This window comes from Lacerta agilis, chromosome 7 (genome assembly GCF_009819535.1).
Source record: "Lacerta agilis isolate rLacAgi1 chromosome 7, rLacAgi1.pri, whole genome shotgun sequence".
Taxonomy (NCBI): domain Eukaryota; kingdom Metazoa; phylum Chordata; class Lepidosauria; order Squamata; family Lacertidae; genus Lacerta; species Lacerta agilis.
In genome coordinates this window covers 62,295,600-62,309,159 of record NC_046318.1, presented here as the reverse complement: position 1 = coordinate 62,309,159, position 13,560 = coordinate 62,295,600, and the positions used below count along the sequence as shown (strand labels likewise).

The 13,560-nt window shown below is 41.5% G+C and overlaps 1 protein-coding gene across 5 annotated transcripts in view; it reads left to right on the top strand.

The window, feature by feature from the left end:
- RAD54B (RAD54 homolog B) overlaps window positions 1-13,560 on the top strand; it is a 57,442-nt gene that overhangs the window by 30,861 nt on the left and 13,021 nt on the right. For 2 of the 5 annotated variants that reach the window (XM_033155580.1, XM_033155581.1), the window contains exons 9-15: window positions 135-274; window positions 1,389-1,679; window positions 3,820-3,995; window positions 4,880-5,141; window positions 6,916-6,982; window positions 7,144-7,344; window positions 8,519-8,846. In XM_033155580.1, coding sequence (XP_033011471.1) covers window positions 135-274; window positions 1,389-1,679; window positions 3,820-3,995; window positions 4,880-5,141; window positions 6,916-6,982; window positions 7,144-7,344; window positions 8,519-8,715 — 1,334 coding nt within the window. In that variant the 3' untranslated portion in view covers window positions 8,716-8,846. Of the gene's footprint in view, window positions 1-134; window positions 275-1,388; window positions 1,680-3,819; window positions 3,996-4,879; window positions 5,142-6,915; window positions 6,983-7,143; window positions 7,345-8,518; window positions 8,847-13,560 lie in introns of those variants that run through there. The other 3 variants (XM_033155582.1, XM_033155584.1, XM_033155585.1) reach the window with 3 other exon arrangements.

Sequence of the window (13,560 nt, the reverse complement as noted above, 5' to 3'; positions counted from 1 at the left end):
TAGCTGGAAGCACTGTTTGCCATACAGTAAAAAAGATAAATTTACATTGCAATGCAAAAGATGAATAAAACGTTATCAGCTCAGAGGGTGGGAGCCCTTCTGAAGGTGTAAATGCTTTCCTTTTCTCTTCCAAGGTACTCCAGTACAAAATGATCTGCAAGAATTTTATGCATTAATAGAGTATGTAAATCCTGGAATACTTGGTCCTTTGTCTGCATACAAAAAAGTATATGAGGAACCTATTCTCAGATCCCGAGAGCCTTCAGCAACAAAGGTACATTATCATCAAAATCTGGAATTGAACAGCGTGATTGGCTTTGCAAAATTAAGGGGCAAGCAGACAGTGCTTCTTGACAATATGAGGAATGAACAGTTCTTTTGGATGAGATTGTACAGAAGGGCATTACTTACGTAACTTTACCCTTGCAGTGTTACATGCATTCATACTTCTAAAACCTGAGTAGGATTTTCAGAATTTATTGTACAACACAAACGGCTCCGTTTGGTCTTAGCTCTCTCTAGTGACTTCCATTGCTGAATACTATTGGAAACTGGCAGAATGCTCATAACTTTTGCTGAGTGGGGTGTGCACAGAGCACACATCAGTATGCAGAGGCACAGCATATTTGGCACAATGAGTGGGAAGGGGCCATAACCTAGAAGCAGAGCCCATGTTTCGCATGCAGAAGGTCTCTAGTTCAAAAGGGGTTGGAAAAGATCCTTGCCTGAAATCCTAGAGAGCCTGTCCCCATAAACGATACAGTAGTAGCTGGGCTAATGGTCTGATCTGTTACAAAGGAACTTCATACGCTCATAATATGCTCATGTTTTCAGGATCCCTACTGGTATTGGGTGAGTCACCCAGTATCGGGTGGGTAGCAGGTTTGGTGTTCATTGCAACAGTTGTCCTCAGGCACAGTACTTTACTCTTCCCTGTAGGAGTGAAATGACAACTGCTGTATTAACTTATGCAGGAGAAAGTTAAGGGGTGCATGTTAACAGTGGCTAAGACTTCTTCTTCCTCATGGAAACCCTATTGTCTTAACTCTGCCCCAGATTGCATTTCTTAGCCAAGCTAGAGTGGCATGCGAACTTGAGAACTGGATTTATCATTCCCTCTATTTCTGTAATTCAGGTGTGGGTGCCATTGCTTTGTGTAGCCAAAATGTCACCACCCACCCACAGTAGGGGGATGTATCAGAACTGCATATGCTCTGTACTGACTATTTGGGGAGGGGGGGATGGAATGGGTATCCTGGAGGGGGACGTGGCTGCCTGACTTGAAGAGGAAGAGGAACACTCCTCAATACAACATTGTAGGTCTCTATATCTATAGATCATTACTATTCAGCTCAGCTTTGATTTGACTGTCCATTTCATTTACTTAGGAAGAAACTGAGCTGGGAGAGAGAAGAGCAGCAGAACTGACTCGCCTCACTGGACTCTTCATTCTGAGAAGAACCCAAGATGTCATAAACAAATTCCTCCCTCCTAAATTGGAGAGCATACTTTTCTGCCGCCCAACAGCACTGCAGCTCGATCTCTATCGAAGTCTGCTGAGCTCTCCATTTGTTAGATCTTGCCTTCAAGGTAGTCTGGAAAACAGCTCCCATTTAATATGCATTGGAGCTCTGAAAAAACTTTGCAACCACCCCTGCCTTCTCTTCAAAGCAATAAAGGTATATTGTGCTTTGTTTAAACACATTGTTTGCAAAGCATCTCACATTATCGGTGCCATGAAAAACACAATGGACAGCATTTCAGTCAACATAAGGACCAGCAAGTATCAAAAACCACAGAAGCATATCAATAAATTCACAAATTACAGTAATTCAAAACAAGTTTATCACAAAAATACAATGAAACTATTCCCAATTATATTAATTAACATAAAAAACCTGATTCAGCAACATGATAATATTCATGTTAAGAAAGGTGCTGCTTCTATACTTTCTAATGAACCATCTGGGAGTAGGAGCAAACCTTGAAAGTTGGGAATAACTATGGTGCTTGCAGAGCCAACAAATCTGAGTGGGCAATGAGAGGAAGAAACAAATTACATGCATACATTGTGTGCCAGGCACATCTCTTATTTGGGGTAGTCCACCTCCCAGCTCTTATCTGAGCTTCTCTTGTAGCCCCATCCCCACCTCTCACCTGGGGTTCAGATCATTACTCCCTCTAACACACCCCTAATGCCCTTTGATGTTTGCCCTTTGCCCTTTGGAAGTGACCTGCCCATGGCAGCTTTGGGAAATATGCTTTCCTCCCAGAAATTGCTGCAGATATATGCCTCTGTATATATATCTCTCCTCTTGGTTTCTACTTTCTCACCTGAGCACATGGAACAGCTCTGGATGGTTTTTAGTATCAGTGGCGGCAGCTGCAGTTGAAGGCATTGGAGGCAATGGTCAAATTCTTTTCCAGCCCTTCAGATGTTCTGGCTGCTGTTACAGGACAAATGAATTTTCTTTGTCTCCCTTTCCCTTTGCCTCGAGGCTGCCCTGTTTGTTACTTACTGCAGCAGTGCCAGCTGCTGTTGCTACGGGCACATCAGCAAAAATCTCTTGAGAAATTGTATACTTCAGAAAGTAGCTGCACTTTTTGATTTCTTCAAAAATCTCAAACCTGGAAAGTGAAAATGAAATGCTAACCTTTCTCAGTTCCATTTCTTACAGTCTTTATTCTCTTAGTGGGCTTCTGCACTCATTATTAAATGGACTTTTCTTATCCTGTCTCTCAAACTAGTTAATAAAAGATGTCAAGAGATATCAGCGTATTTTATCTTGTCGTTTTACAAAGCAATGCCTATTGCTTCTGTTGTATTATATTGCCAGTAGCAGCCATTATTCCTTCAGGGCAATCTTTTAAAAATGTATGATCTACTTGAGGTTCCTGCATTGCAGGGGGTTGGACTAGATGACCCTCGGGGTCCCTTCCAAATCCCTACAAATCTATGATGCTACTTTTATGGAATCTTTTCCATGCTGATTTACCTGCCAAGGACCTGCCAAGCACCCCCTGCCTAAGATGCTGCTTTATTTGCTTTAGTGGCAAGTTTGAACCTTCTGCTTGGAAATACTTTTTTATTATTAACAAAAGGTAGTCATTTCCTCTGCCTTCCCCAACACACACACACAAACTGGATCAGGCCCACAGGCGGAGGCAGGATGTGTCATAGTAAATTTTACAGGCAGCTCTCTTGTTCCATCATGATGCTGTGTGTGTGCAGAAGAGCCACAGTACATAGCGTGATACCCAATTTATTAGTATTGGTATAATTGCAGTCCTATATATAGTTTCATGGGAGTAAGCTCCATGGAGCTAAGTGGTGCTGATTGCATAGTTTAGACTTGTAAACCTTACGGAGTTTAAGAGATTTTTCAGCCATGCAACCTTTTGCTTTTAATTAGACACATACACAATCCTACAAAGAAGCGTTGTCATTTAAACTGCTGGCATGGAGTGGGAGATCTGTCAAAGGAAAAGTAAGAATTAATACTTGCAGTATTATCTGCATATTCAACACTTTGGGATATTCTGTCCTCAGTGTTTTATAACACCCACTTTGGCTACAGCATCCTTTTATTCACGTCAGAGCAGCTGAAGAAGGAAGAAGCAGATATGTTTTGCTGTAATGCTTTAATAACTTTTGTTTGTCGCTGAAGAAAGGGGGAAAAAACAGCTTTAGTGATTAACTGCACCCTTCCAAGATCCAGAATAAGCTTGTCTGAAGTGTGGTGCTTGATGCTTTAAAAATAATATGTCGTGTTAATAATAAAAGCCACCCAACTTTTTAATAAACTATTCTTTTTCTAGGACAAAGAATGTGATCCCAATTGTGATGTACAAGAGAAACAGAACCAATCTGAGGCTCTGCTTGATATTGTTTCTCAAGAACATACCCAAACCTCTTTCTCTGAGACTGACTCGGGGAAGTTGAACGTGCTGATGCAGTTGCTGGCAGCAATTCAGGAACTGAGCCCTGGAGAAAGGTAGGAAATTGGTTTGGTCAGCTTCTCTCTCTCTTTTAGCGTAGTTGAATCTTTTGTTTTAATCTGGTTTCTCTCAAGTGACACACACCTAGAACAGATGATCCTAACAATCGATGTTCACTTTGCATGGGCAGGAGTAAAAACAAGGCAAACCCCCTCCCCCCTGAACCACAACAATGCACTTCTTAGAACTATGCAGGTGGCATCTGGCTAAAACACTCATGTTCAACCTCTGCCCCATGGGCTATTTGTCACCCTGTGCTCTTTGAAGGAAGAAGGCTAGGTCTCCATAATGTTCATCTGTTTACCTGGCATTCTCTGAGTTTTAGCAAAGTTGTAGCCTGGGAAGTAGTATTGAGACAGACGATTGGTCCAATCTAGCTCAATATTGACTACTGCCCTCAGCTGCTATGATGAACCCCCCCCCTCAACAAAATAACCTCTTCCACATAGCATATGGGACCTTTTAAACTAGTTACCGCAGGGGAGTGTTACCCTCCCCTTCCCAGCTGCCTGCCTCTAATTCGCCCTGCTGCAACCCGGGCAAGAATTAAGAAAATATCTCCCATTTGTGTGAATGGAAACTTTCTTTGTTGGGGGCCAGTGCTGAGGAGGGGAGGCTGCAGGCCACATCCAAAAGTGCTGCAGACCACATGTGGCTTGTGGCCTGGCACTTACCTGGCCTTGCTCTATGCTAAAAGGTGCCTTTCCCCACTCTATACCTAGAGATTCCAAGGATTTGAACCCTGGGCCTTTTTGCATGCAAATTATGTACCCTGCCCTTGGCACACACACTAACGATATATACGTTTTGGAGATTTAAATGCAATGAACATGAAGGAACTGTATTAGCCAGTAAAATCTACTGTATTCTGGATTGACAGAGTCGTCGTGGTATCCAATTACACACAGACCCTGAACATATTGCAAGAGGTGTGCAAACGCCATGGATATTCCTGTGCAAGGCTTGACGGCAACACTCCTGTCTCCCAGAGACAGCAGATCGTTGATGGTTTTAATAGTAAATTCTGCCCATCTTTTATCTTCCTGCTGAGTTCAAAGGCTGGTGGCGTGGGTCTGAACCTTGTTGGGGCGTCCCATTTAATCTTATACGATATCGATTGGAATCCAGCCACGGATATTCAGGTTTGTTGTGAATGTTTAATACCAGGACTGAAAAGCCTTTTACACCAGGCATCATTAGCAGCAGCTGTTTAATGGCACACATTTTTGTTCAAAGAATCATTCAGATTGATACCATTTTGTATGCAGGTCTATGCCCTGGGGTCGCTGAGCATATTTACTAACGATGGATGCAGGTGGAATTAACATTTTCCATTGCAGAAGTTTAACTTACTTTCTCACAGGAAATTTCAAACAGGATGCTCAAAGCCCAATTCAAATAGGCAAACTTCTCCCTTCTGAGGGTTATATGGTAGTTACTTTGAGAATAGCTAGTTGCATAGGGGTCTCATTATTTTGAGCTCAGCTGCAAGAAATGAAAATGCCATAACTGATTTACGCAGGGTGGTTAAAATATCTGAAGTGCTGAATAATTCCCCTTGCATTTGTTGTCTGAACCACGCTTTGAAGTAAGCCATTGCTATTATTATTATTATTATTATTATTATTATTATTATTATTATTATTATTATTATTTTATTCAACTTATACACTGCCCTATTCCCAGAGGTCTCAGGGCAGTTCACAATAAGACCACACCATATAAAATCAAACCAAAAGCAGTAACCCAATAACCCCCTCCCCCAAAAAAACACTAGTTCCTCGCATCCATGCTATGTAGCTCACTGATCTTGAAACCAAGGAAGGTTAAAAAGAAAAATTGTGATCTGACACAGAGGCCTGCTGCTCAAAGAAGTTAAAAAAAAAGTTGTTGTGCTTGCCAAAGACTTGCACACCTAAAGTTGTTCTTTGGATCTTAACCATTGTTTTGCACATGTGTATACACACACACACACACACACACACAGGGTAAAAAAAATGGTAGAGATGGCTGCTGTTTTTAATATTAAATTACTTTTAAAATTAGAAATGTATGGAGAAAACGAGTTTTCATCCAGTGCAGTCGTACATTACCTTAATTTGTCTGAAGAAGTGTGCATGCACACAAAAGCTCGTACCAATAACAAACTTATTTGGTCTCTAAGGTGCTACTGGAAGGAATTTTTTTTTATTTTGTTGGGAAAGGGTTAGGGGTGGTAGAGATGCTGTAATCATAACAAAAGGGGGGGAGGAGTCTATGTAGTTTTGACAATTCAGTCTGGTCGTTTGTGGCCACTGGATGCTTTGCTCTTGAAATTGATGATACACGTTCTATTGGTTTTAATGGAGTCATCTTAGGGCCATAGGGCACATGAGATGTTCTGTGTCTGGTGCTGCCACAGCTTCAGGGAGGCCTGATTTGGAGTGGGTCATGGCACTGCAGAGCAGGGGTATGGGGTTTCTCTGATACATAATTCCTCATGCCAGAAGCTTCTATTAGCTGTGGAAGGCCTGTGTGCGTTTTCTTCTCTAGCAAATAGCAGCTACAGGGAGAGGTGGTGATTTTTATTAGGCAATTGGCAGGTGGAGGTTCAGCCTTGCACTCCCTTCCTGCCATGCCTCAGTCCAAATACTGCATCACCCACAGCTGTTTATAAGAGATGTTGGCAGCCCCAGTTACGGTTCTCCTTCACATGTAGTTTTGGCCAGTGGGATCCACTTTTTAATAAACATATATAGGCTTATGCTGCACTTGTTTTTTCTTATAAATTCCGGGACCTGATAGTTTGGGTCCGAAAAAGAACTGACAACCAAATGTTAGAGAAGCGGGTAAATTTAAATAAAGTGAAATACGCTTGCCAGCCACATAATACAGAATAGAGTGCTCAGTCATATTTCCCTTCTCCTTCCCTTTTAGGCAATGGCCAGAGTTTGGAGAGATGGGCAGAGACATACAGTGCATATTTACAGACTCCTTACTACAGGTCCGCCGTATGATATTTGCAAACTCTTGTTTGTGTTTGGTTCGCAGGAAACATCTCTAGATGTATCCGCTCTTAACAATTATACAGCATTTTCTGTTGGCTTTTATTTCAGGCCCTCATTTCCAGAAATAAAACCAGTGTCTCTGCTTTCTTCAATGTAGGCACAATAGAAGAGAAAATCTATCAGAGACAGATCAGTAAGCAAGGGCTCTCTGGGGCAGTTGTCGACTTTTCCAAGGGATCCGAACACATCCGTTTTTCTGTTGAAGAACTTAGAAATCTGTTCACCCTGCATGAAGAGTCTAGCTGCCTTACCCACGATTTGCTGGAGTGTAAATGTACGGAAAAGGAAGGTGACCTAGGTGAGTTTTGTTTCGCTTTCATTCCTCCTCTTCATTGGCCACTGGCTCCTCTCCAACTCTGTATACAATTTGGTTCCCAGCTTTCCCTTAATGTCTTTATAAATTGCAAAATTAGGGATTGGTAGCTTTCAGTGGTAATTGCTTTTATGTGAATAACAAATTGCCTCTTTCTGGAACCTCTATATCAGGGATGGAGACCCTGCTGTTGCCCTCCTGATGACTAACATCCAGCATGGCCAATAGTTAGAGGTGATGGGAGCTGTAATGGAATAGATTAATAGAATTGTGGGATTAGAAGGGACCCTGAGGATCATCTAGTCCAGGCTTCCTCAACCTCTGCCCTCCAGATGTTTTTGGCCTACAACTCCCATGATCCCTAGCTAGCAGGACCAGTGGTCAGGGATGATGGGAATTGTAGTCTCAAAACATCTGGAGGGCCGAGGTTGAGGAGCCTGAATTCTAGCCCAACCCCCTGCTTTGCAGCTCTCCCATACAGGGATCAAACCTGCAACCTTGGCGTTACCAGCTCCATGCTCTAACCAACTGAGCTATCCAGGCCAACAGCAGATTGTGGGTGGGCAAGTTTCCCAGTTCGTGATCCAAACTATGCCTTTTGTGCAATAATTTGACCCATGTTTAGTCATAGTCATAGGTGGTAGATTGGGGACAGATGAAAGGGAGGACTTCTTCTCACAGTGCAGAGTTAACCTACGAAATCCACTGCCATGAGATCTGGTGATAGCCACTATCTTAGATATCTGTTAAAAGGGGATTCCACAAGTTCATAGAGAATAATGTTATCACTGGCTATTAGTCAGGATGGCTGTGTACGTATTATCTCCAGGATCAGAGACGACATGCCTCTCAATTACCACTTGCTGAGGAGAAACAGCAGAGGACACATAGTGCTTTCTTGAACTGCTTGTGCGCTTCCCAGGTACATAGAATCTGGTTGACCCCTGTGGGAAAGAGGATGCTGGACTAGATAGGCCTTTGCTCTTACAGTCACACACCTACACATGCTTACACACCTTAAACAAACGGGGACAAATTAAGGACTCATTCCCATGATCTTGTATCCGTTTCATAATTTTCACGCTGTTCTTTGTCAAAAACAACAGATTTGGCATTTGATGTTGTTCCCTGCGTCTCTAAAAAATACAATTTCTTTCAGGTCCCTCGGAAAACCTTTCTCTACAAGATTGCAAGCTTGGCCAAAGCAACGTGAAACCTGACTCAAAGAAGCCTCTCTCTATGTCACAGTTGATGCAATGGAAACACTATTCTGGGAATCACAAAAATCTTCCCGATCCCTTTCTTAGAAGAATAAAGGAAAACATTACATTCGTTTTCCAAAATATGACCAACTAAATGATGCCATCTAAACAGGGACATTAGTTTCTCCCTTAGTCACAATGGACGTTTGTGCCTTATATTTTACAAGCAAAGCAAACTAATGGGATTGTTGGGGAATTACAAAGAGCATGTAATAAGGGTAATATTGGGGGAAAATTTAACCCTCACAATAAATTATGGTTGGGGAAGAAATCTTGTTTACTATTACTTTTTCTGATTTGGTTTCATAAACAAAATTATTTTGTATTATCTGACTTGGAGCTAACCCAGCCCAAGAGTTTCCTTTATGTCATACGTAGAAGAGACTTTATTATCATCATGGTTATTATTTCCGCAACAGTAAGCCTTCATTTGTTGCTCACAGTTTCGATGTTTTCACAAGGCTGTGCTACCGTTGTGTATTCCAAGGGCTGAGCGCACTCTTTTGTACTTGGGCAAATACTTCTCCTCTTGTTACTTATTACTAATGGAATCACCATAGGAATGTTCTATACATGTCATGAGCCTCTTTTGGATAGTCCCTTTGATGCAGTTATTGACAAATGACATAACACCAGCTGTGCGAGGACTTGGCGGGGGACGGGGGGGGGAATGTTGTTGTTATTATTAAAGTGTGATTTTCTACAGCACTTAGTGAGTTGCTATCAAATGATCTACCATTTGCATTCATTGGTCCCACTCCTGGGGTGTTGTTATTAGTCATGGTCATTTCCCCTCAAGCTTGTGTCCTTGGGGCTGCCGGGTTGAAATCCCACCTTCTTCCCTGACTGTTACTTGTGTTTTAAAGAAATGTTTAAAGGAGAAGACCATAGCTTAGTGGAAAAGCCTCTGCTTTGCATGCAGAAGGTTCTAGGTTCAATTCCCAGTAAGAAGCAGTGGTAGGAAGGACTTCGGCAAGTCACTGACGTTAGTAGACAGTGATGGATGAGATGGACCTGTCATCATTTCTGAGGCCTCAGCTACGTTGCATCAGCAAGATGAAGAATATCCTCTAATAATATTTTCCATCCCAGGATGTTCTGTGCTATCACTTCGATACAGTGAGCGGACATATCTACCAAGCACAATGCTTTTCACCAAATGCTAGGAAGCGTTTGTGTTGAAACATAAAACTGCCCAGAACACTAGCTACAGCTTTCGTGGTCCGATTTCATACTATTTCATGTAACATCTGACCAATTTCCAACAATAATGCTGTGCATGTTTATCTAACCTTATTGGTTTTATTCAATTATATCCTATAACCCAGTGATAGATGCAAGCAGAATGAGTACTATAAATTAAAGGACATATTACTCCACACATGCACACTTCTTAATTTATTTTGAAATGTATAGCCTGCTGTTGGAGGAATTTCCTCCACAAAGCGGAAAACAATCTCCAGTAAAAACCAACTCTTCCTGACAACGAAGTAAAAAATGCATCATGAGAACAATAAACCAGCTCGGTACAACTTTGTTGATATAGCTGGAAAAAATTATCTGAGCATTTGTTTTTCTATTTTTATTTTTATGTAATTGTTTATGTCATATGCTCTTATGTAAACAAAGATATATATCAGTGCAACCACGTTAGCTTTTATTCATTTTTGTCTTTATGTCACAAAAAAGAACAATAAACTAGCATAAACAATAGACTACAGAAACAGAACATAAACTTAAAACAGATGATAAACAGTATTAAGAAATAAAAAACAAGAATTAAAAACTGCAGAGAGAAAAAATGTTTTCAACAAACTTCTTCCAATGGATGAGAATTCCAGAGTACTGGTGCTACAACATTAAAAGTACATGTTCAAGTCACTGCACATATAATCTAAACCTAATGGGTCCACCTGGAAAGAATCATGCTTCCGTTAGTACAGCATGAGACTCTTAACCTCAGGGTTGTGGGTTCAAGCCCCACATTGCACAAAATATTCCTGTATTACAGGAGGCTGGAGTAGATGACCTTCATCTACTGTCCCTTCCAGCTCTACCATTCTATGATTCTATGGTTGCGCCATAAAAGAAAAAATGGGAATGTGTTTCATGTGCAGATATTTAAATCTGCCTAACATATCAGTTATAGGTAGGTAGCCGTGTTGGTCTGCCGTAGTTGAAACAAAATAAAAATAAAAAAAATCCTTCCAGTAGCACCTTAGAGACCAACTAAGTTTGTTCTTGGCATGAGCTTTCATGGGCATGCACACTTCTTCAGATACAGTACACTGAAACAGAAGTTCATGCACACGAAAGCTCATACCAAGAACAAACTTAGTTGGTCTCTAAGGTGCTACTGGAAGAAATTTCTTATTTTTATTTTGTTTAGTTTATATCAGTTTTAGCTATTTCTTTGCGAAAATGCTTAAAAGTGAAGCTGCAACTTTAGCCATACTTACTTGAGATCAGTCCCTTCTGAACACACTGGGATTTTACTTATGGATAAACATGCATGGATTGTGCATTCAAATAATCTTTGGCACATCATTGCCAATATGTAAAAGGAGGTTGCTGTCAGCCGAGGTGCCTTTTGTATAATCATTTCCAGACCTAATTCTCAAAAGGATGAAACAGTTTTATTCCACTGCCCTCCAAGTGACCTGATGGTGGCAGCAGAAGATCATAGTATATAATATGGGCTTACTAAAGACTGCATAACAGAAGTACAAAACCTTTCAGGTTTTACTCTGAGTTAAATTTATATTCAGTGTTGCATTGTCTACTTCAGAAGTTCTCAACCTCTTCCTGCCATCTTGGACCACTTGAAAATTGCCGGTTCCCCCGCCCCGGTGGCCATTTAATTTTTTTAATTGTTCTGCAAATCAAAGCATGCCTTGCCTTTCTTAATGCAATGAATATGCCTCTGAATTTTTGAGAAGGGCTGGGGCTCAGTGGTAGCTTTGCATGCAGAAGGACACAGGTTCAATCCTCGGCATCTCTAGGTAGGGTTGGGAATGTTCCTATCTCTGAAATACTGGCAGGGCACTGCCAGTCAGTGTTAGGGTTACCATATTTCAAGAAGCAAAAATCTGAAAATGCCCCCCCCCCAACCCGCAATTTCTCACATTACATGCCTAGGATCCAGAACAAACCTCAGCCCCGAATGTCACTTCCGCCTTTGAAATTCCAGTAATGTCCGATATGCCAGCCCTAGTCAGTGGTGAGCCAGATGGGCCACTCTAAATTCGCATAAGGCAGCTTCCTGTGTTCATAGCCAATTCCTACTATGTGTTTTAAACTTGAAACCGGCTGCTGAATATCCAAATGAAAGCCATTCTGGGCGCCCTGAACTTGTGCAATTCGCAATGTGATTTCCCCTGGGGAAAAAACTTTTTTTTCCCCAGGGCTGCGAACCTGTGCGGCCCACCCCCCAAACACATGTTTTGGGGCGCTGTGAGTTTACAGTGCCCAACATCTGTGCGGGAGACAGATCAGAGTGGATTTTCATAGGGGGTGAGGCTGAGGAATGGGGGGAGACCTCCCAGGTGGGAGATGGGGGAGATTCATCTCTCAGTATGCAGAGGGAAGATTGAGATAAAATGGTGATAAAGGGCTATACATTAATGTATATAATTGTGTTTTATGAGGATCATGAATATTGTATTTTTTACATTTTTTCTAATTATTGCTTTTGATACATTGCCTTTTATTATCTTTCTATAGAAGAGTTTGGATTTTATTGCTTAATATGTTAAAAACCTCTAATAAAAGTATGTACACACACACACACACACACAAATACGGCACCCAGTATGGCCACCTCTGTTTCTCCAAATAGAACGTTTCTCCCAAACCTGTTTGTTTCTTCAGACCTCCTTTCCTAATTGTATATCCACTGCTCCTGAGGAATTACGTACTATATCTAAGTTCTAATAATTTCCATGCAGGCTGGAAACATGAAACTTTGCACATTAATAGTTCACTTTTGTTTAGAAAACCTTCCCTCTCTAATGGAGAGAGGAGAGATTGTGCATACTTAAATCTAAACTGTGTACATAGGCCCCATTCGCTTACCAATAGTCGCCACTAGATAAACACAATTTTACTTGCTTCAAAGCAAGTAATTGCAAATAATGTCATTGCTGTTTGTTGTTAAGGTATTGACCAAGGATGCAGCTTTTCAGAAAGAACTGGAGGGTCTGGTAACAAGAGTGTGTTTCCACCACCAGAGATGGTCAGTTCATTCCAAGGCATCTAAATGGTTGGTAATATCCAGTCAGGATGCTGCTTAATACTGCTGCTTCAGAAGAACAGTCATGGCAGTGTATCTGGGTGAATAATGTTTCCTTTCAAACCACCTGTGCTCTTAAAAGCAGGGTTATTGTGACTGTGTTGCTAGATGTAATCAATATGTACATTCATTTATATAGAATGATAATAATTTATTATTTATACCCCGTCCACCTGGCTGGGTCTCCCCAGCCACCCTGGGTGGCTTCTAACAAAAGATTTGACTCCCTGAGAGGTATCCCCCCAAAACAACCCATTTGCTAGGTAGTAAATGAGGCTGTGATGCTCTCTGTTGGCTGCCGCTACAATGTGGGGAATTCCAAGCAGAAATCTTTGCTACCGTTGCAGAACATACTTGGGGCTGTCTTTTGAGACTCTACAATAAAATAAGTATAAAAATGCCAGTGTATAGTGCTTTCACCTAAACACTGATTTACCTGTATGAGATCTAGTGTGATGTAATGGTTAGATGGTTAGACTAGGAGTGGGCAGATGTGCGCTTAAAATCCTATTCATCCACAAACCTCACTGGGTGACCATGGGCCAGCCACTAACTCCTGCATGCCCTCCAACATTTTGATTTTGAAGCCAAAATCTGGGACGCCAACTTCCTGGATGCCATCTTCCCATTGTTTATGGCAAAAGCATG